Source organism: Cottoperca gobio, chromosome 21 (assembly GCF_900634415.1).
Source record: "Cottoperca gobio chromosome 21, fCotGob3.1, whole genome shotgun sequence".
Lineage (NCBI taxonomy): Eukaryota > Metazoa > Chordata > Actinopteri > Perciformes > Bovichtidae > Cottoperca > Cottoperca gobio.
This window is the reverse complement of record NC_041375.1, coordinates 20873854-20901040: the sequence shown is the minus strand read 5'-3', so window position 1 is coordinate 20901040 and position 27187 is coordinate 20873854. Positions and strand designations below refer to the sequence as shown.

Sequence of the window (27187 nt, the reverse complement as noted above, 5' to 3'; positions counted from 1 at the left end):
CTCAAGTGGCCATTCGATGAACGGCAGAGGGTGTTATGGACGAGGACACATCTGACACTGTGTTTGCTGACTTGGACTTTATTTGTATTTTTATTCGAGCCAGAGGCCAAAGAAATGCAGCGGAGAGGCCGATCAAGAGGATATGGCCATAGGTGTCAGGTGCTTGCACGCAATGCATCCTGGGACATGTAGGCACTGCCGAAGAACTCAGCTTTCTCTGTCAATATAGCACGCACTGAGGAATTGACTACATTTACCATCAACACTTGATTGGACTTCCACATACAAAGGTTGCAAATGTTCCCTTGAATCTGTATTCTTGATACATTTGTGTCCAATCTTTATTGATCTGTCCTGACATCTAAAAGTGCAAACAGCCTCAAACCTCAACCTGAAAACCATGATTCTCAATGGCACATCCAAACTATCTAGTATTTCTAGTGAAGAGGAACTCAAATCAAATTTCAAACAAGTGCAAACACAGAATCAGTAACTTGGTCAATTAAACAGAATAATAGAAAAAAAGTAAAGTGATATCAGGCAACTAGCAAGAATATTTAAAGTTGGAGCAACAACTTGATCAAGCGATAGTCTCGTGATGCATTTCAACCCCTGCTTTACACAATATGTGCAACGAAGAGGAAGTCAGGCACTGTGGCAAACAACTGCTGTAACTGGACTGTGAAGGCCGCTCACGTGACGGACACACTCACTCTGGAATGAGTTGAATCATTTGACAGCGATGGTAATAATCTAAAGACTTAAAGTGTGTGTGACCACCTGTCGGTGACGGTCCGTGCGGCCGACTGGGAGTGACGGAGTCCTTTAAGAAGTCACTCCCGGAGTCGTCACGTCGTCCTCCGCTTCAGAGTCTGTGAATGACCTTCGGTCGAGGTCAGTTTTTGAAGGCTCCACAGCGGCTGGCTCGACAAATGAAATCTTTGAGCAGGTCGCCGCTAATCTGCCAGAAAGCGGCGGTCTGGGTCACCTCAGTCAGGTGATGCACGCAGAACTTAAAGCAGAACTCTTCCAGGTGCTGAATGACAAAAGAGGTGACAGAGACAACTTACTTGGAAGAACTCTCAGGGCCCTTTTCTTTCTGACCAGCGCACGCAGCTCCTACCTTGGTGTTGTCCGACCTTGAAATGTAAACAAAAATAACAATCCCTTCAAGGAAGTAAAAGTCTACGACACTTACAAACAATACTCCATGAGCAGTTCTGTATTTCAGTATTACGTAAGTATCATAAGGGAAAACAATTCAAGTATTACGTACGCACGGATTGTGAATCCATAGCATGGTTTACCAATCAGACGGGTTTACAGATCACCTTTTTTACTTGTACCCTGTGACCCCGGGGAGGCTCCGATACAAACAGATGATAGTTAGAAGACTGACCTCTGCATCGTAGCGCACCGCAGCAGACAGCAGCGAGAAGGCGTTTGCGACGGTGATTCCTCTCTTTATGATATGTTGACACAGACGTTTCAGCCGGTTCTCGCAGTAGGACGTGGCGAGGTCCAGCAGCCCTGAGGGAGCGGAGACACAGATCTCAAAACACACGTTTGACACATCCAACGTATAAAACAATCGGCAGTAAAAGAATCAGGCTGTGGTTCTGACCGATCGCATCCTCGGGAGGCAGCTCCACGTTGTCCGTGTAAAGGAACTCGAGGAAGGAGCGGTACACTGGGTAGGAGAACTGATCTATTTCAATCACCTCCTTCATGTCTTCGTTCCAGTGGGACTGGAACATGGACCTGAAGTGTTCACACCTGCACAGCAAGTTTGTTTCAGGAGAGACTCAGAAGTTATTCGTGTTCGAAAGTTTTATGACTTTATCTGACAGCCCGTGAGATGAAATCCCCGACCTGATTTTGAGAACTGCTTTGTGGACACAGATATATTTGCCGTCGACGCAGAACTTGAGGTCGGCTGTCTCTGGGTTGTCAAACTCTTTCTTCAGAGACTGAGCCACGGTCAAGAAGTCATCGTGCTCTGCGGGGAGAGAGCACCCACGCACGCACACCCACAAAACATCAAGCTCTGGTATTAGGGAGAGGAGAAACTGGAGCAGCGATTTCAATTACTTATATATGACTTGTACTGACAAACAGGAAGAATCAGTTGTATTTTATGCGTTCCCAATCATTTCCATGTCAGTTTCCTGCAAAGAACTGTGTAAATTGGCACTAATTAAATGTCAAATTGTGCTCAATCAGCACCTAAAGTTACTCACAGCAGCCCTGAAGTGTAGAACCATTAGCTGGCTGAAAGCAGACCATCCCACATGGATTCAAAAAGCATCTTTATCAAATGACATATTTGTTTAGGCTTCAGAATCCACCTTTACTAAACGATGGAGTCTCAGTTTTATTAATACAATGAGGTTTATGTCCCAGTGGCGCTCGACCCTCACGCCCAACTCTCCATTTTACACTCTCTCCACACATATTACATGCAAACCTTTCCCAGAGTGAGCATTGCACCTGTATGTATTTGGAGAATTTTTTTTTATGAATGTTCATGTGTGTGTTTGTGTATTTATTTATGTTTTATTTTCTCAATACTTGAATAAGTGGAAAAAACCCTTATATAGCTGGGAAAAAAGTAATTATATATATGTTAGTGTTGCTTATGTAAACAACATTTTCTTTTATTACTTAATTCCAAAAATGAAGAATTAAATCCTAAAATGAATGATGTCTAAAGTCCATTTAGTTTAGTTTCAGGCTGATGGTTTTGTGAATGCTATCTCACGGTCACGGCTTGCTGGGACACATGAATAGATAACGAATAGATTTGTTCTTTTCCTACAATAACAAAAAGGAAAATGTCTCTGTGAATGAATAATTAATAAATAAATATTTATTTGGGCTTAAAAAGGGAGCAGTTCTTTCAAAGGCATCCGTTGGGAAAGGACCAACAACTGACTTTAAAAAGGCTTTTGTGGTTAATGTAACTAAACATGTGAAACCACTGGTGCAGTCTTTGCTCCATCTTACCCATGGATAGAAGCCTCCACATGACCGAGGGTGTGGCGAAGCATGCAAAGACATCGTCGGTGCAGGTGAAGTGTGTGAGGTGAGGCAGCACTATGGATTGGCCCCTGCACTGGCCCCACATGTACACCTGACCGCTCTGAGTCTTAGCCGCTGACGTGTGTGTGGAGTGACAGGCAGCGACCTCCACAATCCTGTCAGGGAGGCCAGAGGAGAGCGTCAGCGGTGTGAACAGCAGTGAGGAGAGGCTCTGTTGGATCTGGGGCTCTCGCTCACCTCTCTTTCTCAGTCATGATCAGAAGTGGGCTCAGCTGGTTGCTCTTGTTGCCGGTGCCCAGTTGTCCGTATGTGTTGGCACCCCAGGCGAAAAGCAGCCCCTCGTCTGTTAGTGCCAGGGAGTGGGCATAGCCTGAGACGATCTGGAGAGGGGGGGAAAACTTTAGATGTACCCACAATAATAAAACTACTTTTTATGTCTATTACTATTATGATTGAGATGGAATTTAAACCCTGTTATTGTACCAGTCTTGAAGAACGCTACTATAGGAGTGAGTATTTCATACAAAATAATACCCCCCTACCCCGGCTCTATAATGTATTTATATTTTTATCTATAATGTCCCTAATACACCATCGGACAGATCCTGGGTGACACAAAACAAAGGTTTCTGAGAGTGTGTGATCTCACACCTGTTGCACACATAAACCCTGCAGAGCTACGAGGCGACAGGGAGTGAGCTGGTTCCCATTATTTCCAAGTCCAAGCTGTCCGTTCCCGTTGTAGCCCCAACCGTACACCTGCAGAGACACGACGAGAATATGAGCTGTGCTGTGGTGGCCTGGAGATGCAGAACTCTGCGTTTATAGCTCTAGTACAAATCAAAGGGTCACCTCTCCGTTGTCCACTACTGCCAGAGATGAGGTCTGCCCACAGACGATACTGACAGCCACTTTGTTCTGCAGGCTGCTCGACACTCTGCGGGGGGTGGGCTGGTTCGCTGTGGAGCCTGAACCCACCTGACCGCAGTTGTTGTAGCCCCATGCATACACCTGGCAGACACGGAGAAGAGTTAAATACCCCACATCTTCTATTCATTTACCAGTAGACGGTTATATGACGTAACAAATAATCTATCCCCACATGTACCCCTCAGAGGAAGCTAAACTGCTACGAGCAGTCGTTCATGTGAACAGCAGCGGTAATGAATGTCGCTCATAAAGATGATTTTATGATATTCCAACTTTAATTATAGTGGATCAGCTGGACTAATAAATGTACTAAAGGACGGTGCAGTTTATCTTTTCATATCATACTACACGGGTCCTTTAAAGTGTTTTGCTTTAATTTATCATTATGAAGTAATTGTTCAATTTTAGTTCTCTCCCCTCCTTTCCTTCGCTCTGTCTCTGACTGTAGGTGTGTGCGCACGTGTGTGTGTGTGTGTGTGTGTGTGTGTGTGTGTGTGTCGGGAACGGAGCCCCGCCCTTTGCGAAACAGAGCGGAGGAGAGAATGTGAATAAAATGCCACAATGGCAAAAATATTACTTTAACAACAAAGACATGTGAATCTAATTATTCAAGATCCTCTTTTAGTGAATAAAACATTTTGTTGCATCTGAGGAACCTGCAGGACAGCAGCGCGCTACAGAGCGAAGCGGACTATATTAGAAGTAGTTTGAAGCGCAGTAGCGTACTTAAGGCTGAGTTTTCTAAGTGTTCAGCTCAGAGGGATCAACTACTGCTGTGATTGGACTCGGGGCCCTGAGGTGCTCTGTGTGACTCAGCGTTGTTAAAGCTGAGTCACATGTCATTAGGCAGGTTTTTAAACAGGTTCCCATTCTGCTGCATGCGGACACTCACTTCTCCTGAGTCAGTCAGAGCCATCGAGTGGTGAGAGCCACAGGCCACCTCGGTGACCTTCTTATTGAGCAGGTTGGCAGACACCAGCACTGGAGCTACTCCTTGGTTGGTTGTCCCGTTTCCCAGTTGGCTGTAACCATTATGACCCCAGGCGAATAGCTCTCCAACTGAAAGCAGAAAAAAAGATTAGTCATTCTGCAGCACTTTTTAATCCGACTGTGAAGAGGAGGATTAAACGGGGTTTTTTTTGTGCAGCTAACCCTCTGTGGCCAGCAGGATGTGGGGCCCGCTGCCGTAGCTCAGGCTGACCACCTTCCTCCCACTCAGGAAGTCCAGCTTCTTGGGTACAATTATGCTCTGGCTGTCCCCAGTCCCCAGGCAGTTACTGCAGTTAAACCCGATCACATACACCTGAGTGTGGAGAGAGAACGGACCACAATCATCAAGCAGCGCTGATAAGAGCACACTCAGCACGTATACAGAGAGGTGACAAGCAAGGACACGAGCACAGGCCTGCAGCTTATTTACATATTTACTTTAAACTTGGTTATTTAAGATCTATATCAAAAGGTTTTGCAAGTTTCAGACCACTAACTTACAAATTGCATAAACATTGCTGCTGATTATGACCAGTTTTCAAGCTTTACATTCAAGATTAAAAGACTAATTCAGGCGTAAGTTTGTGAATGTGACATATTTATGGTTTATAAAGTCATCATCCGTTAACACTCTCACACTCCGCAGGCAGTATAATATGTAAATAGTATGCTCACTTCTTACCATTTAAAACACTTCCGCATCAACAGTATTGGCACGGACGAGTAGGGCGCCTACGCATAGTAAGGTTTTTAGAGAAAATGCTATAGTTTAAATATAGCTTTGCTGTTGTTAAACGCGGCCCCCCCCATTTACTTCAGAGTGGTGAGAGTGAAACAAAACATTAAAGCTTCTGACAGTAAAACCAAAACAATGAGCTGAAAGATGCTAAAACGCACGGTACAACGGAGGGCGACACTTTTGACATTACTAGTAGTTGTTTGACCGTATCATACAACATGCAGAGCCCAGGTCCTGTATTTGTAAGTTCTGCACCAGTGACGATGACTAATGCCGAGCGATGACTTCCCTCGCACGATTAACTCCACAACCGTGTTTTCCCTCTGACCCCTCACCTCATCATCTTTGGTGATGTAGATGGCCTCATTAGCAGACGTTCCAAACACGCATGCTTTCCGTATCGTGGAGAGCTCCTGGGGCCCCATCAGGCTGAAAATGGGCCATTTGGTTACATCCACCATGATGCGCTCGCTGTGAGTCTGCGGCGAGGGCGGCGGGGCGGAGGGACGAACCTCAGTTCAAAGGCAGCGCGGGGGACATCAGCAGGAGGAGGGTCAGGGGAGGCAGAGCTGCCAGTGTTGCAGTCTCTGCTGTGTGTGTGAAAATCAAATACACATATGGAGCATCAAAGACATTTGTCAACAAAAATAAATACTCAATACTATTCAATATTCAATACTTTGGGACAAACAGGCATCTCTCACACACACTTTAATATGTTTATTTATCGCAAATGATCTTTATCAAGATATTCAACAACGTTATTACTTCACATTCTTTCTTCATATCCTGCAGAGTTGTGCTAACCTGAGACTAATCTTCTATTTCTATTTTGAAGTAAGAAGAATAGCTTTGCTAAAGTAACACAGCGGTTAACTCCAGCTTGTTATAACAGCCAATATTGTGCACTTGACACTGAAACAGGACTGCCTCCTATTTAAAGCTTATTAAAATTGTGATAATAAGCTTCCAGTTTCTTTAACCAACGACTGCAGATTTCTTCTATTATTATTGAACTGTTGCTCAGAAGTATCTGTGTCTCTATCTGCCTTTTCAATTGTCTGTGTTTTGTTCTCTGAGATTTATTTTCAATCCCTTGATATAAATAACAAATTTAAAAGTATGAAGGAACATTCAGAATAAAGAGTAGTGCCGACTGTACCATGTCAAGCTTCGTGGCAGGCGATCCAAACATTTATTTTGTTGTGTATATGAAGAAATATTGGCCAATACATATTAAGTACTAGAGAGAGAGAGAGAGAGAGAGAGAGAGAGAAAGAAAGAAAGAGAGAGAGAGAGAGAAAGAAAGAAAGAGAGAGAGAGAGAGAAAGAGAGAGAGAGAGAGAGAGAGAGAGAGAGAGAGAGATAGAGAGAGAGATAGTAGAGAGAGAGAGAGAGATAGAAATGATATGATGAAATAAATATATATATATAAATATAATATATAAATAAATATATATATAAATAAATATAATAATATATATATATATAATATAAATATATCTATATATATATATATATATATATATATATATATATATATATATATATATATATATATATATATATATATATATATTAGTATTGGTCTAAACTCACTTTTGATGTTGATGCTCGGACTTCAGTTTAGGGAGACGGTTGTCTTTGTAGACCTGACTTTCAATTTACTGTATTAAAAGGAACAAATGATGGATAGCTGAGGTTTTTTGGGTTGTTCTCTCTTTTTAGTGTTTCTATTGTATTTAGTTGTTTCATGGCATTTATCAATGTATGCAGCGTTGCTTATATGCAAGTGTATAGTTGTATTTATAAATGTGTATGTATTAGTATTATATGGGTGCGTGTGTATATATAAATGCATAGGTTTTTATAAAATGTTATAATGTACAAGCTTATATTAAATGTTGTATTATTAAAATGTACTTCTATTCAACTTGAGCATGAATGCTGATAAACTCAGATGTAAATCAGAGCAGCATCTTTGGGATGGTTTCTCCACCACAGACAGACAGGTGCTGCCTGTCTCACTCGCACTGTTAATGGTGAAATCAGTTTATGACTTTCTGAAGGATTTAAATGTGTTGAAAGTCTGGCTCACAGAGGTTTTATGTGTTATAACACCACTGTCTGTGTACCATTAAAACACCAACACTCGCCTAGCATGCTAATGTTAGCCATTGTTAAAAACGCATCATTCAGCAAACTGCAGACACAAAACATCACAGTGAACGGAGTCGGTACTCGACTAATCCGTGTTGACAGGAACACTGTCAACACGTCAATGTGTGTCAATGTGAGCTAATTTACACATTAGCCTGGAAGAAAACCACTTTAAAAATACTTTAAAAGATATCGAGGAATAATATTAACATTTCCGTTAAACTCACCTGTTGAATCTGTGTGTTTCTGGTGTCGCACGCGGGTCTGGACTAACTGTTCCACCGGTGGCGGGAGGTCGGTCCGCTGCCTCTGATCGACGGTTATTTGCGGAAATGGTGAGAAATAATAATGTCACGTGATACAAAGACCAAAATAATCGATTGCCGACGTAGTTCAGACTGGATGGATCACTCGTTAATCGATGCTGTTTAAACAGTATGTTTGTCAGTGAAAACAGTGGTTTGAGGACCAACAGTCTTTCCAGAACTTTCTTCCACATTTCATGGACTTCCTCAGCAGATGGTTCGGGAGCCCTGAGCGGCAAGTGAGAGAAAACAAAGCTAGTAATCCATTTTCTTCCTTTTTTCCATCTGGGAAAACAGGTGTTTGTTGGTGTAATACTATGTTCGGCCACAAGAGGCCAAAATGAGTAGCAACACACACTTCACAAAAAAAGAATAATCTTTTATTTTTTTAACATGTTTTCATCGATGAAAAAAGTAACTTAAAAAATAATAAAATATTTTTGTTTTTCGACATCCATTTTTTTATTGTTTTATTTTTCTAATTCATTTTGTTTTAACACATTTTCCTCTTGTATAGGAATATAGTTGAATATCGTTGAACTGAACATGCATTAAGTGAAAGTATTGCAAAGTAATTTCTCATTTGTGTATGATAATCAAACTCTAAACTGTTTTTTTAAATGTCTTAATACCTGTACTTTAAAAAACGTCTTCCTATTGTTCAACTGTAGATTTCACTCTGGAAGTTCTAACTAAATATCTCGTCCATGTTGGAAGTTTAAAGTGATAAATTCAATGACAACTGGGCATCCTTATCTGCAGAGGAGGATAGTACAACATAACAGAAAGCTCCAGAACAGTGTGATTGCTGTCAAGGTCAAGATGAACTTTAATCTTAACTCAGAATTCATCCTTCTAGGTTGGCTGTTCTTATGAGGTATTTCAATTACACAAACATTTGTTTTGGAATTAAACCTGCCTTAATGATACGGTAAACATATGGGAGCTGCCTTACCGCTCGAGATTATATCTTATGTTGGTGTTGCATCTTCCACCTGGAGACCAGTTATCTTATTTTGCATGTTTTTTGTTACAGACTCTGCAAGAAACCCAAATTCAGCATCTGCAGGGTGAGTTAATCATTGCTGTGGAGTCAATGTGACACCAACACATTCAGCAAACAGAAACGATGACATTTACAAAACAAACATGTTCATTTTACAATCAAGTGTTTTAGCACCAAATCTGCCCTGACCTGGAGTTCACCTGTGTGGTCTGATATACACGGAGTGTCGGGTAAATTCACAAACATCACCTGAAGAAAGAGAAAAGTCGAGCAGCAAATGATCGCCATCCTGTTATTATATGCTGACAGACTTCACAGGTAATGTAAAGGAATGCGTCACAGAAATGGTGGGAGTAAGAATACGTAACATTTCTGTATGGCAAGATATGATGGTCAATTTTGCTTTTAGAGGAAGAGATGAACTAATGAGCTCAAAAGGAAAAGTTGCTCACACAAACACTTGAAAACAATGTGCACTAAAAGCTTCTCTATGGAAACACATTTCCTCCAGTAAAAGACTGACTTAAAGCCACAGTTGGTAACTTAAAAAGTCATATTTGGATGAAACTGTTACTATATCCTGAAAGAAGCGCATGAGAAAGATAATCTGTGAGAATGTGCTCATGTTGCCTCCAGTTGTCCTAAAGGCATTTTGGAAGAAGAGTCCAGAGCTCGAAGGAAAACAACCAATCAGAGCTGAGGAGTCTCAAACGCAATGTCAACCATGATCAAACTGTCAAACTAGGCAGCGTTGATCAAATATAAAATCAAGATTATGTTACCGTTTTGCCTATTTCTTGCCTCAAATGTTTTTAAGAGACATATTTAGTGTAATGTTTAGCTGTAAAATTAGAAAGTTTGCTTCTGCTCGATTTTAGTTTGACTGTTTTCAACATGGCGGCCAAAACTTTCTCATGTTACAGTGAAAAAAGTGCACTAAAACATGTTTTCTGAACACAACATAATCATGATTCATATTTGATAAGCGCTGCCTCGTCTTATCAGAGTTCCCAAGCCATGATTGACAGGGTTAGAGACTCCTCTGCTCTGATTGGTCGTTTCCATTCGGGTGCAGTTGAATCTTGCAAATGTCATTAGGGGCTCTGGGGGAGGCAGAGGAACAGGATTTTTTCCACAGATTATCCGTCTCATGCAATACCATCAGGATATAATGACAGTCTCAACAAATGACAAAAAGTTATTTGTAATAACGTTACAGACTGCAGCTTAAATATCTCTAAATAAGGATTTAGCATCTCAAATTAAAGAATGTCGTCTTGACTTACAGGATCTTCAGCTAAATTATCTTTTTTATTTTTACTGGCATAAATGGGCTTCCATATATTTCACATTCACACCGATACAACTTAAATTCTACTAACAGCTATTGTATGTGTGAATCACAACACTTGCAAGCACGGAGGATCCAACGGCTAAACAGCAAGTTTATTTTGGTTAGGATCAGAAACACAGATCATGTCCTGAGGGTGAGATGAGAGATGATATCAAAAATCCCCCGCCTGAAATATGGCAATGATTGTTTGTGGTGTTCGGTGGTAAATGAGTGGGAGAAATGGTGTGTTACAATGTTTGGTGAGTACGATCGGAGGGGAGCAGTCACTCTCGCAGCATTGATCATTGCCGTGGCAAACTCCAACAACAGGGAGACCACAGATTACTGCATCTCCCATTTCTATCTCCTGTTGCTCAAAGAATTGTTTCTATTCAATAAAACAAGAGTTTTAGTTGAAATGAAAAACAAAAGGCACAATGATTTTCAACTCATACTTGTCTTTAATATGCACAAGAGCTGAAAGCATCAATGAGCCACCTTAAAGAGAGGAATTCAATCTAAAATTTATAAAAAGATATAAACAATCAGAGGCCAAAATGCTGTCTGTTGCTTTTCTCCTATTATTTTATTTAAAACAACTTTTCATTAGCAAGTAAAAATCTTGCAACAAACATAAGCTTGTATCTAATTCGGATACAAGGCAACGAAATTGTAAATCTTTAAAGTGGCTCGGTCTAGTCTGCTAGTTCATGACTGTACACCCTCTCTATAGTTTTGTTCAGTAATAAACAGCTAGTCCCAAAAACAAGCCTGGGCTGCTCATAACAACCCCACCCAATATTTAAAACCCCAGTGTGACCCCCTCCCCCTCCCCACCTGTTCTGACCCCCTCTCAGTAGTTAGCAGCCAACCAGAGGATCATAAAGTCTTCGAGACCAGGGCAAAGGTCGGGTTCAAAGTTTGACACTTTGAACCCGCACCCACACACCAACTGGGACATGGGACGGCACATTTTTAAACAGCCCGTCGCCACTACTACGAAGAGAAAGAAAAACAGCCTGTTCATCAGCATGTCATCACAATACATATGCAAGTCAAAAATAAAAACATTGAAACAAAGAAATATTGCTTCCAAAACAAAAACAAAAAAAAACCCCTCCCCAGCCATCTTTGACAGTAAAGTTATCGTCCATCCAATGACTGTCAGCTGCAGCAGCTTTGTACAGGCTTTATGTAAATATATTCATATATTCATTAGACAGGCAAGGAGAGATACACATCACATTTTTGTACAATTATTCAAATTGAGTGATGACATGTGACCTCTTCATCGAAAAAGTAGTTAAGTACTGTAATCGGGACCTGTACTCGTTATATAAGCGTAGTCTTCCATGAGTATAGGTCCCCTTTCTGCAGGCAAACATCGATATGCCTTCTCAGACGTGTGCATAAGACTGAAGAAAAGTAAAAAAAGTAAAACAGACATATGGAAGCTCCACAGACTCGACCAAGAAGCTGAAACATGAACCTAAAGGATTTGTTTGAGGAGAGAATTTAAAACAATTAAAATAGGCTTAAAAGGTCAGATAAGCAATTTCGGGTCGATTTTAGCTCGACTTTTTTTTGTTAACCCCCCCCCCCCCTTCCAAGTTTCACATTACAGGGGAGTCTCGAGCAAACACTTCACTGGATCACAGGACGTGACTGAGCTCATGCTGCACAGATGGATGTCCTGCAGGGGGATAAACGCTACAGCTGACATGTTCCTCTTCTCTCAAGTCTCTGCGCCTTCACCTAAAGCTGCTTCCTCCCGTGACAGGTGTTCACATCCGTAAAAAAAACAAAACTTTTGTGGCTCTGCTGAATCACAAGCAGGCAGTTAGCAGGTTTTACAGTTGTATGTATTGAAAAAAAGAAAGAAAGAAAAATAATTATGGCATTTTCTTCACATTTTTGATGATTTTCTTTTTTAAACAAACAAGTTTGACAATTCAACAGAGGTCACATTAAAAACAGTGACGTCATTGAGTCAGAAGTCAGTCAGTCATTTTGCCACGGAGTCCTCTTTTTGCCTTGGAGCCCTTTCACCCCTCCACCTGCCCCAGGACTATCATTGGGGGGCAGTGGGGGTCCGTGGTTAATCATGGCTTCGCTCTGGGATTAACTCTTTAAACTGGGTGAGAGAGAGGGTTATTGGGGTGCCCGGAATCTGTGTGACTAAGTGTGTCGACGTGTGTACTTGTAGGTCAGTGTGTGTATGTGTGAGTGTGCGCGTAGGTGAAGTAACACCAGAGGACAATCCCGGGGAGGGAATACACCAAAAGAAACCACAAACAAACAGCAGTATTTCTTCCCCATAAGTGATATGATGGCTTCTAACAGAAGTATGCACACAAATTTTAAGTGTCAAAAAAGTGTTTGTGTGTGTTCGTGTCTGAAAATGTGCTTGTGTTTTAGTCTTTGTGAAACGTGACATTTGGCAATTAAATCTTGCCGCAAAGGCTTTTTCTTCTTTCTGGTTTTATTTGTATGTGATATTTAGAAGCACTGGCAGAGAAGACAACCCTCCTGACGCAGGTTGCCAGATGTCGATGGTGCCTGTTGAATGACCAGGAGTCCTATGCAGGGTTGACGTGCTCGGTGAAGGATGACCGTTAACAAACAAAAAAGAAAAAAAACACCCCGCAGTGCAGAGGTGGGGTGGGTAAATCCTTCAGTGGTGCGTTTCCATGTTGAAGTGATGCTAAGTAAATCCTTCAGTACCAGGTTGCCAGGTTGCCAGGTTGGAGGAGCGATGGATGAATGTCTGGGGTGATTACAGAGTACCCGTGCAGCTGGTTGAACCAAAAATCCTGGCTTTTAGAAATTAAACTCCTTCGTTTGCATGTTGGAAGCTGGATCAAAGTTGAAGGTCCCTCCTTGAGTGGTGTCAGGGATCAAGCTGGGATCTTCATCAATCTGAAAACGACAGATATGGTGAGATCACGGCAGAGAAACTGCAGGGGAAAAAAAAACAGTTGAAGATCGCTGGTCTACTTACATCGTCTCCTGAAAAGTACTGATCGATAATCTCAAAGGCTAGTTTGTAGATATCCTCGTTCTCGTGCTGCTGCAGATGTTCTATCTTCTCCAAACCTGAACACAACATTTCCTCTGTTATCAACAACGTCATTACTGGGAACATGCATACAACATAGTTCAACCATACAATAAAGAAGGCTGTCAACACATGCATTTGTTCGCCAGATAAGAAACAAATTATCCCCACAACATCTTACATTTCTAAGAGGATAACAACAGAAGCAGAACGCAGACTGATGCGTAATGCAGATACAGACCTCCACACTCCTCTATGATCTCAGCGATAGTGCTGGCTTCGTCTCCTGCCATGATGAGGATATTCTTCAGGCCGTCCAGGACGACCTGCACCACCTGAGAGTCCTTCACCGACAGCAGGTTACAGAACGGAGGGATGACATTTTGCTCCACCAGGAACTCCACCTACACAAATGCATAACATATGCATGACTACAACATATGCACATGGTTACAGGGCTGCCTTATGAAAAAGGGTGAAATGGTGAGATTAATATTTACTATTGAAATGATGGAATATTATATGCAGTGGTGGGTAGTAACACATTACATTCACTCTGTTACATACAGTGAGTAATAAAAAAAATGGACGTCTAAATTTAGTTTTCTTGCAGAATACATTTTGCTCTTACTCAAGTACATTTGCAATAAAATATATAATAGTAATCTTTATTTATAGAGTGCTTCAGACATAAGACTGAAGTGCAATTACAAATTAGGTTCAAATAAGTTCAACGCTGCCAAGACAATCTTTAATAAAAACTAATTAAAATCATTTTATATAAATGAGTTCTGGATGTGTACTTAGTTACACACGTCACTCATTTTACCAAAACACTAAGCTATAAATCATTTTCATATTCAGCTGAGCTCACACGCACAAGAGATGAGATATCCTGAATATTATATTAAAGTAACAACACCTTCACTTGAGTACCGTTTGTTTACTCTACCCAACACTGATTATATGATCGACATGCTAGGTAAAGCCCAGCTCACCTGGTCTTTCCTCCCACTGATGGTGAGGTTGCTGATGGCCCATGCTGCCTCCTTCTGTGTACCAAAGTCACCCTGTGGAGAGACGGGCTGTGAGTAAGACGTGCACATAGCAGCTCTTTGCTTTTCACGTTTGCGTTCATTTCATTTTTAGAAAACGTTGTTTTGCTTCTCTGGCTGCAAAACACGGAATGTGTCAATGCAACGGAACACAATTAACGCCAACATTATGTTTGTGGTACACCATCTGTTGAGAAAGCTGATGTCATTAGGAGAATATAGAGTTTATTTCCTCTTCTTCCACCATGCACAAACCTTAGCTAGTTGGTGAATGATCATAGGAATCAGTCCAGCATCGATCACAGCTTGGACCTGCTGCTGGTTCCCAGCTGTGATGTTGGACAGGAACCAGACTGCTTCCTGCAAACAGAACAATCACAAATGCTGAGAACCGGCTCGATCTACACACACACACACACACACACACACACACACACACACACACACACACACACACTCTTCCGTGCATTTCTCTTCAGCTACTTTTTCTCATTGGGCCTTCTCATAGTTACAGCACCTTCACAATTACATGCATGTGCTCCAGTGCCATCAGCGTAATGGACATCAACTTATCAAAAATCAATATATGGATATGAGATATAGAGATATGGACCTTGTTGATCTTTTCTTTAGGGTGTGTGAGCAGGTTGGGGAAGTGTGAGAGGACGTCACAGTTGAGCACAACCTGCGTCTGCTCGTCTGTCCCGGTCACAATGTTGCCCACTGCCCTCAAAGCTGCCGTCTGCAGATTGAAGACAAGAGAGCAACGAAGAGATTAATTACATTGTTGATTAATTCTAATCAAAATTTGAAACAGCCATACTACTGTCGACAAAGACTAATGGATTCAATCAGTAAAACAAAGTCTCACCTGAACTTTGACCTCCTGATGGCTGAGGAGAGGCACAAGAAATGGAACGACTCCAGAATCAATGACCATCTGGATCTGCTCGTTGCCTCCGTCCGTCAGATAGGACAGAGCCCACACTGTGTCTACTAGGATCTAAACACGCAGACGCATGAAAGTCGTGAGACGGTGCAAAGAAAGAGAATCTGTTCAGAAAAATGACAATCACTCTTCGTTCTGATACTTACATTTATATCGGTGTGATATATTAGCACGCAGAGGGCAGGCAAAATCTGCAGGGGAAAGAAAAGTAGGTTGTGAGTGGGTTGGGTGTAGGCAGATGAATAGACGGATCAGATGAAGGCAAAAACAAGGCAGAGTGAAAACACAAAATACATTCACCAAAGAGGAAGAGCTGTCAAAACCAGACTTCAAATGTCGCATCAAGAGCTTTATAGTTAGAGATTCCCTCTAGGCTGGTTTGGCTACTGAAAAAGGCGCCGCAAAAAACTGTGTGTGACTCAGCCTGCAGTGACAGTCAACTGCAACGCAACAAATCCATCTGTCTGACACACACACACACACCTCTTGCACAGTTTCCATGGGTGGTGGTGGATCCTTGTTGCGGCAGAGGTTAACAATGACCCAGGTGACATTGCGGAGGAAGGTGATGGGGATCGACGGGTTGATGAAAGAAAGCAGGGGTTTGACCACGCCCAGCGAGATGACATAATCCCTGCACTGTGGGCCATCACCTGGCCAGGCAAGGGGCAGAGGTCAACACAAATCTGAACAGGTGAATTCAAGCAGTATGTGCACACTTCTTTGAGAGGACTCTCCTTACCTATAATGTTTCCTAAAGCCCATACAGCCTGTTCACATACGTTCTGGTGGGGAGAGTGTAGCAGCCGCAGGAACAGCGGCACTGCATCTGGACACACACACACAAACATCAACGCATCAAAAACTTGCCCAAGGTAACAGCTTGTGAAACTCCAGTAATGAGCCCTGTTGCCCGGTGACGATCAAAGCCAAAAAAATAAACACAAACACACGAGTGAGTCACAACTTCTGTATATAAGCTAAAGTGACAACACAACTACAGTTCACTCTCAGAGATAAATAAAAAAGCCTTATATAATAGATAATACTTATTTTGCATCTTAATGACTCAGTTAGTTTTGTTGCACCTCTTTGGGCGGGAAGTTCTACTTAAACTGATGTCGGATCAGCCAGAATAACTAAACACTCTTCAGATGGTATGAGGATATGATCAGAGTCAGCTGACATGAATCTTTTCCCCCCCGGTTGTTTCAATGCTTGGGCAAAGTGAGCTGGATCATAACCAAACCTTTGTAAAAGGTTAGTCAGATCTCAAAGCCTTCTTTTCCAATAGAAAAATCTAACATCAGCAAAATGATCATACCAATAGAAGATGAAACACGGCTTTTATTCAGAAGCGTTTGATGGAGATTCAGATGCTAAAATATATGAAATGTTCCATGTAGAAGTATTAATTACATATACTTTGATTTAAGCAAATTCTTTTTGTTTAATTGAGTCAAACATTGGTGACATTCCTCAGTTTACTAAAGGAACCGGAGGGAGAACCACGATCAGCATTCCTGTGAGTAGCTGGCTGTCATGTTGGCGTTGTTTCAAAATAAGAGCGCACTGTTATCTAATAAAAACATAATCCAAAAATAAATAAAAATAAATTACTGACTGCTGATTGAGTGAAAAACAAATAAACATGGCCGCTCGGCAGATTGCAGACAGTAGACAAACACAGACTGCAGGAAGAGAGACTGTGGGGTCAACTTACTGGATTTAACCACAGCCTGAGTCTGCGCCGACGTCCCAGAGGCAATGTTGGTCAGAGCCCAAGCAGCCTCAAACTGAAGAGAGGGGCTGCAGGACAAAGAAAACAAGTTGAAGACATAAAGAAAGCTCATTGAGTTTAGAAAGATTGATGTGAACATTTCCTGAATTCCAAGCTGGTAGATTTTTATATTTCTGTTTTTGGCCTTCCAGTACAAAAGAAAAAAAGGGCTTTTTAGAGTAATGTGTCCTGAAGCTATTTGGATCATAAAGCCTGCTGCTCATCAGGGAATAGTGAAGTAGTGTGGGGGGGGGGGGGGGGGAATGTCGACAATTGCACATAATGTTTCTGCGAGTTATTAATAACTTACTCAAAACACTGCTCTGTCGCCCACCCACCCGATCCCGTGATATTTTTTAGTAAGCTTACGCAAACCTGCCAAACCCACGGGTCGACCACTAAGCTGCCACCGTTGGAAATAAAATCTACAAAATGCTATAATACTAATGATATTAGTGTAGCTTAATCTTTATCTGCAAGTGCGCAGAAATACCGGATTTGAACATAATGGTAAAAAAACCACAAACGTTATGAATGATGCTTTGAACTATTCTCCTACAGCGAAGCTTTCCAGAATTAGTTTCTTTAAAAATATATATATATATACATAATCAGTTTTACAATCTATATGAAATCCTGGTGTCTGTGTGGAGGAGAATACATCCGACACCGGATCGTTGGATTTTGTGCTCAAAACGGAAAACAATCATGAAATTATCTTATTTATGATGCAACACAAAATATTAGAAATCACACTGTGGCACGTGATCCTCACACCACCCACCAGCCAAATGCTAGTAAACCAAGGCAAGGGGTGTTAAATGTGTTTACTCCAATAAATATTTCACCAGGCAACAGACCATCATCTGGATTTCTTACTGGCTCCTTAAGCTGGGATGTGAAACATTGAACAGGACGTGGTCCTCTCTGTGATGCAACCGGTCACTGTGGACAGTAAAGATACATTTGAAGACCTCAGAAAATACTACTCGTTATTCTTCTTCATGTACAGTGGTGCTCATCTTCATCCTGTGTGTCATCAGGCTGACCTGGTTTGGCTTTCTGCCATAATGTTGAGGCAACATAGCAGACAATTACTTTCTCTTGATGGACGCATGTGTGTATGTGTATATATATATATGTGTGTGTATGTATGTATGTGTGTATATATATATATATATATATATATATATATATATATATATATATATATATATATATATATATATATATATATATATATATATATGTGTGTGTGTGTGTGTGTGTGTGTGTGTGTGTGTATATATATAGTACTGATTTGCAACTCAAAAAACAGAAATGTCCAATATAAGATGGTGTTCCATGAGGCGCTCTGTTGTTGGTTTCCATGGTAAAATCCTTACAGCGTCTTCTTTAAAGGTTCTTCCACACCAACTATTCATTCTCCCCCCTCAGCGAACACAAGGTCCTGGGAATTGGGGAACTCCGAGAGACAGGAATGCTGTTATATTTGGCTTGGCCTGAACTGAGAGGACCAGCCAACTGCCCTGCGTGCCTCCACACACTCTCACGTGTGGACACAGTGGGATACACTCTCCCACACACACACACACACACACACACACACACACACACACACACACACACACACACACACACACCACACACACACACACACACATTCCCCCATTCCCCCACACACACACAAAGCCTATGCTGAGGCAAAGACTTGATGTAGCAGCGGCAGTAATCCATCACAGCAGTCTGCAGTCTTAACAGCTAGAACACTCATGGCGTCACAGAGAAACAACACTGAAGACAAACACAAACTTCTTTGGAAGCAGACTTACTTGTCGTCCTTTTCCAGGCATTTGACTAAAATGGGCAGGATCCCAGACTTTATCAAGTCGTCGATGGGGGGGTTTCTGTCACTCGAGAGCAGTTTTCTGAGAAAAGGCCCGAAAAGAACAATGTCAAGAACTTCACGTACAAAAACAAAACAGCTGCTGTACTTGTGTGTGTGTGTGTGTGTGTGTGTGTGTGTGTGTGTGTGTGAGACTCACCTGGCCGCCTGTACAGCACTGAGCTGGATAGCAGCATTATCACTGGTAGCGTTCTGCAGTGACAAGGAGTGAAGGACATGATAAATGTTAGCACGGCATCATGTTAAAGTTTAGGAACCATTGCTGGTACATTCGGGAAAGTCAAATGTATAATGGAAAAACCTTGACTGTACCTGTAAGATGGCCTCAAGCGTAATGTTTTGCTGCACAAAGACAAATGTAGAGGAATATTAGCACAGTCATAGTTTGCTAAACATATTCGATCAAAGAGTTTCATCTCCATCTGAACGAGGCTGCGTCTGCGGTCAGTTCACATGTCTGTAATAACAGCAGGACGGTGTCTGTTATTTAAACTGCACAAGTGAAGATAGTGACAGGAGACGACCAGAACAGACCATCTTTTGTTAAACACAGATCGTCGATCCTGTTCATCCTGTTCATCCGGTTTCTTTTTAAATAAGTCAACGGCTTTTGGAATAAATAGATCTTTAGCAGCATAATGTGGAGAAAGTAGAAGGTACACTGACGTGACATTATAGCAGCAAGAGAGGGATTTCTGCAGTTTTAACTTCAGTGTTCCGGGTCTAGAAACCACAGACTGTATTAACCCGGGGATGTTTTGTACATACACTACAGTAGTAAATCTCCTACAATCCTTCCATCAATGACAGAGGATTAGAGGGTCAATTCACACTAATTACAAAAGATATCTCATGTCATTTGTGGTGCTCAAAACAAGGACAAGAAATTCACCAAACCAGCCATTTAGCCAAACATATCTTATCCAACAGAGGAGGTTTACCCAGTTCTCAAGGAATTGTGGCCGTACTACTACTCCATGACTCCTGGGAGATCTCCATCTGTGTGATACGTTTGAAAACATCCAGAAAAGCCACTAAATAAACCACCACGTGGCGAGATGTTTTTTTTGTCAGCTGCTCTTTCCAAGATCGAGAATTAACTTTAAGTCTCACCTGCGGAGAATTAGTTTTTTGTAATGTGGGCGAGTTGGCACTTTGCTGTTAGAAACATTACAAGCTGACAACGAGAATGTGAAAACGCATTTATAATTTAATTGCACTGTAAATACTTTTATTTGGGAGGAAACTCCAGAAAAACAGAACTTTTTGAATTAATTTATTACTGAAGCTGTTCGCCTTCTAGCCACACAGTCCACTACATCTCTCTCGCTCAAGACGCACGCATCCACACTTACTCCTTTGAAGTCTGAGTCGACATCAGAGTCCTCCAGACTCTCCTCCTGCGGGACATTTCTCTTCTTCAGTAGATGTTCGTCTCGTTTGTTCTGACGAGGGGGGAAAAAAAGACAGAGGCGATGAAAGCGTTCATTAATGCATTCATGAATTCTTTAAGTGACAGTGAATCCAGGCCTGCCTCAAAAACAATTCCTCTTTCCCAAACTTTTTTATTTTTTTATCTCTGGAGTGGAGGCTACAAGGTAGAAAATCCCAACCTAAGTCAGAAAAATCTGAGAACTCTGCCTGCAGGCTTGTCCACAAAGCAAACACACAATCGTCTGCAACCCCCCCAGCAAGCACATGTTCATTCAGCATTGAAAGACACATGTACGTACATACAGACAGGAAGACAGACCCACACGTCCCATCAGCTTGCAGGGCATGTGAGTCAGCGGTAGGAGGAGATTCCCTTGCCCTACATTCCTATGCATCATGCTCATGTGCGTCACTGATGACTAATCAGCTAGTGCAGCGCTTCTTGCTGCTCAGATCCAGCTAAATGGAATGTGCTAGACTCGAGACCACCTGAGTATTTCATAGCGATGACGTTCTATGTTTTAACACCCCTCGCTCGCAGTGTTCTCCAAACGTCTGCTGGTGGCTGAGCTGCTGTTTGCCAGTATTGTCAGACTTTCTCTGGAAGCACAATGCTAAAGTGTCCTTTGGAGTTCAGATTGGAAAAATCAGTGGCAGCAGTTTTGGGTCCAAGCCCGATTAAAAACCAGAACAAAGTCAGAAGTCAGTTTTAGGCAATTGCTGAAAGAGACATGATTTTCAAACAGCTAGAAAAAAGAAAAATCAATGAGACAATATTCAAATCATGCGTAACGGTAAGTTATTAATTATAGCACAAAGTATTCCCGCTCAACTGAAAGTAAATTGGCGCGAAACCGGGCGCAATAGGGTTCAATCTGAGAATCAAAGCTCTAGTTCAGAGGGACCAGAACCAAGTCGAGCTTTTGCAAGTGAATCCGTCCACCATTTAATATGTTATATGTCACTTTTGTGCCATGTCGGGCAGTCAAACACACATTTGCACAGCATGGGGTTCATTTCAATGTCTATCATTTTGTGTGTTGTGGCCAGTTCCTAGAACCAGAGGGCACCTTCGCTGTTCCACTAACTACATACGCTTCTCCTATTCCAGTAAACAAAGGAGGAACAACTCAGAGTTATATCAAACGACTCAGCTAATATAGATAAGACTCGTGGGCAACATTTATCAGTAAGGCAATAGATGAACCATGATCATTAAATGCTCTGTGGATATTCATGCTTAGGAGGAACACCACAACTCCATTTGGACTTTGTAGTAGATTATAGCTCTGATGGATTAGCCACACTGATTGTGTTAGTGCTGCATTTCTCAAAGTCATCCTGTATAATCTACATAGAAGATTCTTCCTGTTGTCAGATGTCACATTTAAAAACAGAAACAAAGAACTCTTAACCCAGCTAAACTGTGACGTATCTATCCAGCCGTTTTAAAACCTAAACCAGCCTCCAACTAGACTAACTAAAAATAATTTATTGGCCATCAAGTTAAAAAGGTGCACACATACAATAACTCATTTCACAGTACAACACAAACAAGACAATGCAACACTTAAAAGCTATTACAGTTTGACTGCTGTTAAACTGTCGTCAGAACACAGCGTCTTATTCCAATGATCTCAACACTGGATAGAAAACGTTGCAACCCTCTAGTAGAATACAGGAAGTCTGGTCTTACCAAGCAGCGTTTTGAGGATCTGCTTTCAGTCTATGACGATTTGACCGCTGAATATTCTTAAGCTTCTGTTTCCAAGAACGCTTTACCCAGAAGATGCATTAGAGTCACTGAGAAACATCCCCATCAGACACTGTTGCAGCCTCCACAACAGCTGTCTCCCAGTGACTTGTCAATAAAGTATGAAATCACATTCTGAAGTCTAGGCTCAACTCCCGACTCTGTGGACTTGTTTGCTTACAGAAATCGGGATTATCCTCACCAAAATTACATTTACAATACACGTGACTTGGGTGAGGTCTTAAACATCGCCTGCTACAAAACTAATGTTTAAGTTACACATGACCGGGCCTTCTGCAGGATGTCGACATTGTTGTATCAGCGTGAAATCAAGAGAAAATGATCCCAGAATAACCTCAAAAGGATTCATCACAAGATGCAAAACCCCCCCCGGAGAACTCAAGTATTGTAGTATGTGTATTATGGGATGTGCATTTTATTGTATTTCTATATTTGAAAGCTGTATATTTTAACACCACATGTAAAAGCCCAAGAAGGGACGAGAGTTTAATATTGGCTATAAACTCTGTGCAGCACATCCGTTTTATGCTCTGTATTGTTAAGTTGCATTGTCCCCATCAAATACAAATTAAGTCAAGTAAATTAAAAGCCAGGTTAAAAGTTAATAGTGGAACTCTAACGGGTTCTTAAGTATTCTACAATGTGTTATCTAAAAAGGCTTGAAAGAACTACATGCGAAGGAAACGTGAATCAAGGTGGCGAAACATGCTGGTGGTGGTTATGCTTGGGTATGTGTGGCTACGATTTGAGCTCGCTGACGCTTACATCAGGATAAATGCGTAAATCATGTTCAGATCAGATGCATCAAATCTCTTTGGACAATGCCATCATAAAGCAGCAGCAGTCCAATGATCCAAAGCAAACTTCTGAAATAACGTCAATCCAGCTGAGCATGAAGAATGAGGGTGAATACCCCCTGCAACTGACGTCTATAGGTCATACACTAGACCTAGAGAAGAATATGCACTCAGACATGTGACAGTTACTACACTGTTGCTGATGCTGTGAAATAAGGCTGAAAGTTGGCATTCTAATTGTATAGTCTTTGTTTAAATTTAAGCCTATGGTGCAGAGTAAATGACCAAAACTGCAAAAGAATATGTCACATGCACAAACTGCACAATGCCCATCACAGGTATATATCCTTTTGTTCAGGTTTTGCTCCAACAATAAACAACACAATAGCACTACTTAAAAGAAAAATGGTAGCGCCTCTTTCCTTTCAATGCCATCACCGTGCTGGAACAGCAGCGAGTGCAACAAATCAACAACAAACACGGTATCCTAGGAACAAACACTGATCCTGGCACAACTTTTCTCAGAGCATACAACATTACTGTGCTGGTCAAAGTAAAATACATTGTTATGTTCCGTTCTTTATCTAAACAGGGACTGTAAACAAAATGCACCAGGTTTTTAGCAAATTACTATATTCTGCCCATAGTCCAGGGACTACAAGAAGATATAAATTAAAAGAGCACCACATGGTACTTTAATAAATACTTTTGACATCAACAAGAAATTAAATATCTGCCAGCTTTTAAACTATGTTGTATCGACTGCATGGTTGTTTCCTCAGCAGATCATAGTGCCGTCTGAATTTCCCAATGTCTGATGTATGCGTGTTTGGACAGATGGTGCATCTTTTCCTCACCTTTCTCAACTCAACCGTCACCTCATTTCGATGTCTTCTCATAGTCTGTAACAAAAAAACAAGAAGAAAGGTAGAAAATGAGAAAATGTTTTTTTGGGCATTTCAGCTTTTTACATGACATTTTTTAATTACCTAATGAATCATAAAATATTATAAAATATGGGCGAAAGATATGAAATTGTATGCGTTCCGTTAAATTACATGCCTCATTAAATATTTCAGGATCTTATAACCAACAACATGGGGCACGTAATAGATTACTTATTCCCCCCCAATTTAGACAAACATCTGTGAATCCTTAAAACAGAAACTACACCAACACATTTGAAGGCAAAAGAAACAATATGTTCACACAAACAACAAGACTTACTAAGATGAATTAACTTAAACAGCACAAGTGAGGAACGACTGTCGGGTTTGCAGTTCATCCTGAACAATTTAAGGTATAAGATCTTGTGACTGTTTGACGAGGTTCATGTTGCCTTCCTAAATAGCCTCTTGCATAACGTGGGACGGTCATAACTCAGGAGGCTGTGGGGCACAGGGGTGTCTCCCAACCACTGCAAAACAAAAATAATGCCACTGACCGAGACAAAAAAATGTCCCTTGACAGACAGCAGTACATCGACCAGCCGGGATGTCAAGTAGGGCTGCACCCAATGATTATTTTCATTATTGACTAGTTTGACAATTTGTTTTGGATTATTCGAACAATCGTTTGGTCTATAAAATGTCAGAAAATAGTGAAACATTTCCATCCTAGTTTCTCAAAGTCCAAGGTGATTTAAATGTCTCGTTTTGTCAGTCCGAAACCTAAAAGACTTTCATTTTAATGTGATATTAAACAGAAAAACAAGCAGGAGAGACTGACGACAGCATTTTATACTCAAGTGAAGTCTGTCAGGTACACTTTTATTTGCTTAAATCTGTTGGTGGCTTAAAACAAAGAATAAAAAGACTAATTTCACAATAAATACTCAAAGAAATCAAGAAAGATATGGCATTTTAAGGTATAACATGCTACGCCATGTTATATACGATATCCTGTGAAACAAAGAAGCTTATGTCCTGCAGCATGTGAGACTTCACTGCTTTGAATTGCAAAGCAGTGCCTAATGATGTCAGAAATGAAGAGCAATCAGATATTCATGACCTAAATAAATAAAACCCCAAACTGGCATTTTCTCCCCTCCTGTAGTCCGAGTCATCCATTTAAGAAAAATTAAATACATTCAGAGGCTCTTAAGGAGACCCGGGTGGGACATCCAACATTCCGGATATAGCATCAGGAATGCACTTGGCAAAGTCTGTCAGAGTAGCCATGTGCGTGTCACTCTGACTCCAAGTTTCAAAACAACCACCTATCAGGCATCAATCAGGGCTTTTAGGCAGATTTTGAAGGGCCATATTTAGCCATACCTTTGTTGAAAAGCCCTAAGAGTTTATAAATCACATAATAGGTAGACTAAAGACTCAATAAGTCTAGACATTTGCTGCTTTGACATCGTCCTTTATCTTGGCTTGTCTGAACACAGCCTTTGCCAAATGGTTTGGTCATCATGTCAATGGTCATTACACACAGATGCTGCCTGTCAGAGATTTATAATTAGACTTGATAGTTGAATGATGCTGCAATCCCCATCCTGTTAGACTGCACATTTGGCCGTAGGGTACACTACTCTACAATATGTAACATGACAGTGGACAGTCATCCTTCACGTTTTATAGCAATGTCAACTTGAAATGTGTGACAAAACGTGAGACCAAGTTATAATTCATAGCACAGCTGGCTGAACGTTATACAAGTCTCACTGATGGGTTAAACAGTAAACTCATGACCTTAAATTGTTCTAGTTAACAACACATTTGCCGGTTTTCCACACTAGAGTAGACCGTACATCTAAGGTCATCGCATCATTACCATTTAGCTAACTGTTTAGTGGCTTAGCTAGCAGCTCAGTTTAGCTCAGCTGGCTTTACATGCTAGCTAGTTGCTTGACAACGTTAGCAAGCTAACAAGGAGGGGCACTGTTTAGTGAGAGTGCTTGAGGACCGGCTATGCAATTCAACCAAAACCGACAATTAACTAATGATGACAAATGTATGTGACGTTCACAAATCAGCATTAGTGTTACTTAAAGTCAGCTGGCTGTGAAAGATAGCAAATGTTAAGATTATGGAGCCGGCCCGGCCCAGCCTCGCTTACGACCGGTGTCCATCCAACTAGCTAGTTATCGTTAGCTGGCAGTGACAGCTACATCGCCTGCCCCTAATTCTCCCAATTCCAACGGACCAAATGTGAAGTCGCTTTCTCTTTACTATCATCAACTACTGGATATTAGTAAGACAATATTGTTACCTGCATAACAACCACCACACTCGCTTATTTAGAGGAGGGATTTGCGGTTAACAAGATAGGCAAATAAGCCCTTTTGATGGCGAACTCTTCACGATAGCTTAGCTAGCTAGCTGGCAGCTGCAGCCAGGCTCCCAAACGAGGCCCAAAGACTATCGTTTTCTACGCCAAAACTAACTCAATTCATGTTAATAACACTCGCATTTATATGACGGCTCACCTCGACATCACGTCCTTTATTTTTAAAGCTCTTGATGCGGTGGTTTTCCAAGCCGGCGTTTTCTGCCATGGCTGTATGGGGGTTTTGCTGTTACTCCGGCTTTCGGGGATCTCCTCCGTGAAAGACGAGGCACGGCAGCTCCTGTGCTGCTGCTGGCTCTGGAGAGGGGGAGGAGGACGTAACAGCTCGCCGAGTGAGAGGAGGAGTTAATGCATACCTCCTGCATGGGCTGCCCTGGTTTCCACGGCTTCCTCGACGCAGTAATAATAAATTCCCCTTTGACTTATTGGCTACTGCATGTCTGAAAGCTGTGCAGCTTTTTTTTTTTTTTTTGCGCATAAATGTGATGATGACGCATCTTAACTACAAGAACAGGACTCTGACAAAAGTAAGCCTCCAGACACAAAAGTTTAATGAATCAATGTGCTAGTACAATAACATCATTAGTGCAACCAAAACCAAGCACGTGAAATATTTAACTCAGCAGTGAATTATG

At 41.4% G+C, this 27187-nt stretch overlaps 2 protein-coding genes across 5 annotated transcripts in view; both read right to left on the bottom strand.

Annotated features, from left to right (window-relative positions):
* LOC115026563 (RCC1 and BTB domain-containing protein 1-like) overlaps nucleotides 1–8198 on the bottom strand; it is a 9216-nt gene extending 1018 nt beyond the window's left edge. Inside the window, exons 1-13 of one of the 3 annotated variants that reach the window (XM_029459423.1) lie at nucleotides 8089–8198; nucleotides 6037–6291; nucleotides 5125–5275; nucleotides 4865–5031; nucleotides 3895–4053; nucleotides 3694–3801; nucleotides 3280–3422; nucleotides 3007–3197; nucleotides 1873–1999; nucleotides 1625–1776; nucleotides 1400–1530; nucleotides 1125–1139; nucleotides 1–1038 (exon numbers count right to left, since the gene is read on the bottom strand). The exon at nucleotides 1–1038 is cut by the window's left edge and continues 1018 nt beyond it. In XM_029459423.1, coding sequence (XP_029315283.1) covers nucleotides 994–1038; nucleotides 1125–1139; nucleotides 1400–1530; nucleotides 1625–1776; nucleotides 1873–1999; nucleotides 3007–3197; nucleotides 3280–3422; nucleotides 3694–3801; nucleotides 3895–4053; nucleotides 4865–5031; nucleotides 5125–5275; nucleotides 6037–6162 — 1515 coding nt within the window. In that variant the 5' untranslated portion in view covers nucleotides 6163–6291; nucleotides 8089–8198 and the 3' untranslated portion in view covers nucleotides 1–993. Of the gene's footprint in view, nucleotides 1140–1399; nucleotides 1531–1624; nucleotides 1777–1872; nucleotides 2000–3006; nucleotides 3198–3279; nucleotides 3423–3693; nucleotides 3802–3894; nucleotides 4054–4864; nucleotides 5032–5124; nucleotides 5276–6036; nucleotides 6292–8088 lie in introns of all 3 variants that reach the window. The other 2 variants (XM_029459422.1, XM_029459424.1) reach the window with 2 other exon arrangements.
* Nucleotides 8199–10592: 2394 nt separating this feature from the next.
* Nucleotides 10593–26930, bottom strand: kpna3 (karyopherin alpha 3 (importin alpha 4)). Of its 2 annotated transcripts, XM_029458678.1 has the most exons (18): nucleotides 26692–26930; nucleotides 24116–24160; nucleotides 20609–20698; nucleotides 19566–19595; nucleotides 19393–19445; nucleotides 19180–19275; nucleotides 18227–18292; nucleotides 17291–17376; nucleotides 16310–16396; nucleotides 16051–16220; nucleotides 15714–15758; nucleotides 15490–15621; nucleotides 15232–15360; nucleotides 14874–14978; nucleotides 14562–14633; nucleotides 13805–13967; nucleotides 13507–13601; nucleotides 10593–13424 (listed from the first exon to the last, which is right to left on the bottom strand). In XM_029458678.1, the coding sequence occupies exons 1-18, from the start codon at nucleotides 26758–26760 to the stop codon at nucleotides 13326–13328; spliced, it is 1632 nt and encodes a 543-aa protein (XP_029314538.1). In that variant the 5' UTR covers nucleotides 26761–26930; the 3' UTR covers nucleotides 10593–13325. The 2 variants fall into 2 exon arrangements, with proteins under 2 accessions (XP_029314538.1, XP_029314540.1); XM_029458680.1 differs by lacking the exon at nucleotides 18227–18292.
* Nucleotides 26931–27187: the final 257 nt, after the last annotated feature.

Excerpts from the sequence above, each read along its gene's own strand:
- kpna3 (XM_029458678.1), bottom strand. The coding sequence starts at position 26,760 with ATGGCAGAAAACGCCGGCTTGGAAAACCACCGCATCAAGAGCTTTAAA. Across the intron at positions 19,596-20,608 it reads TCGACTCAGACTTCAAAGGA|CAAAACATTACGCTTGAGGC; the intron begins GTAAGTGTGGAT and ends GTCTTTGTGCAG. Across the intron at positions 13,425-13,506 it reads AGTACTTTTCAGGAGACGAT|ATTGATGAAGATCCCAGCTT; the intron begins GTAAGTAGACCA and ends TGTCGTTTTCAG.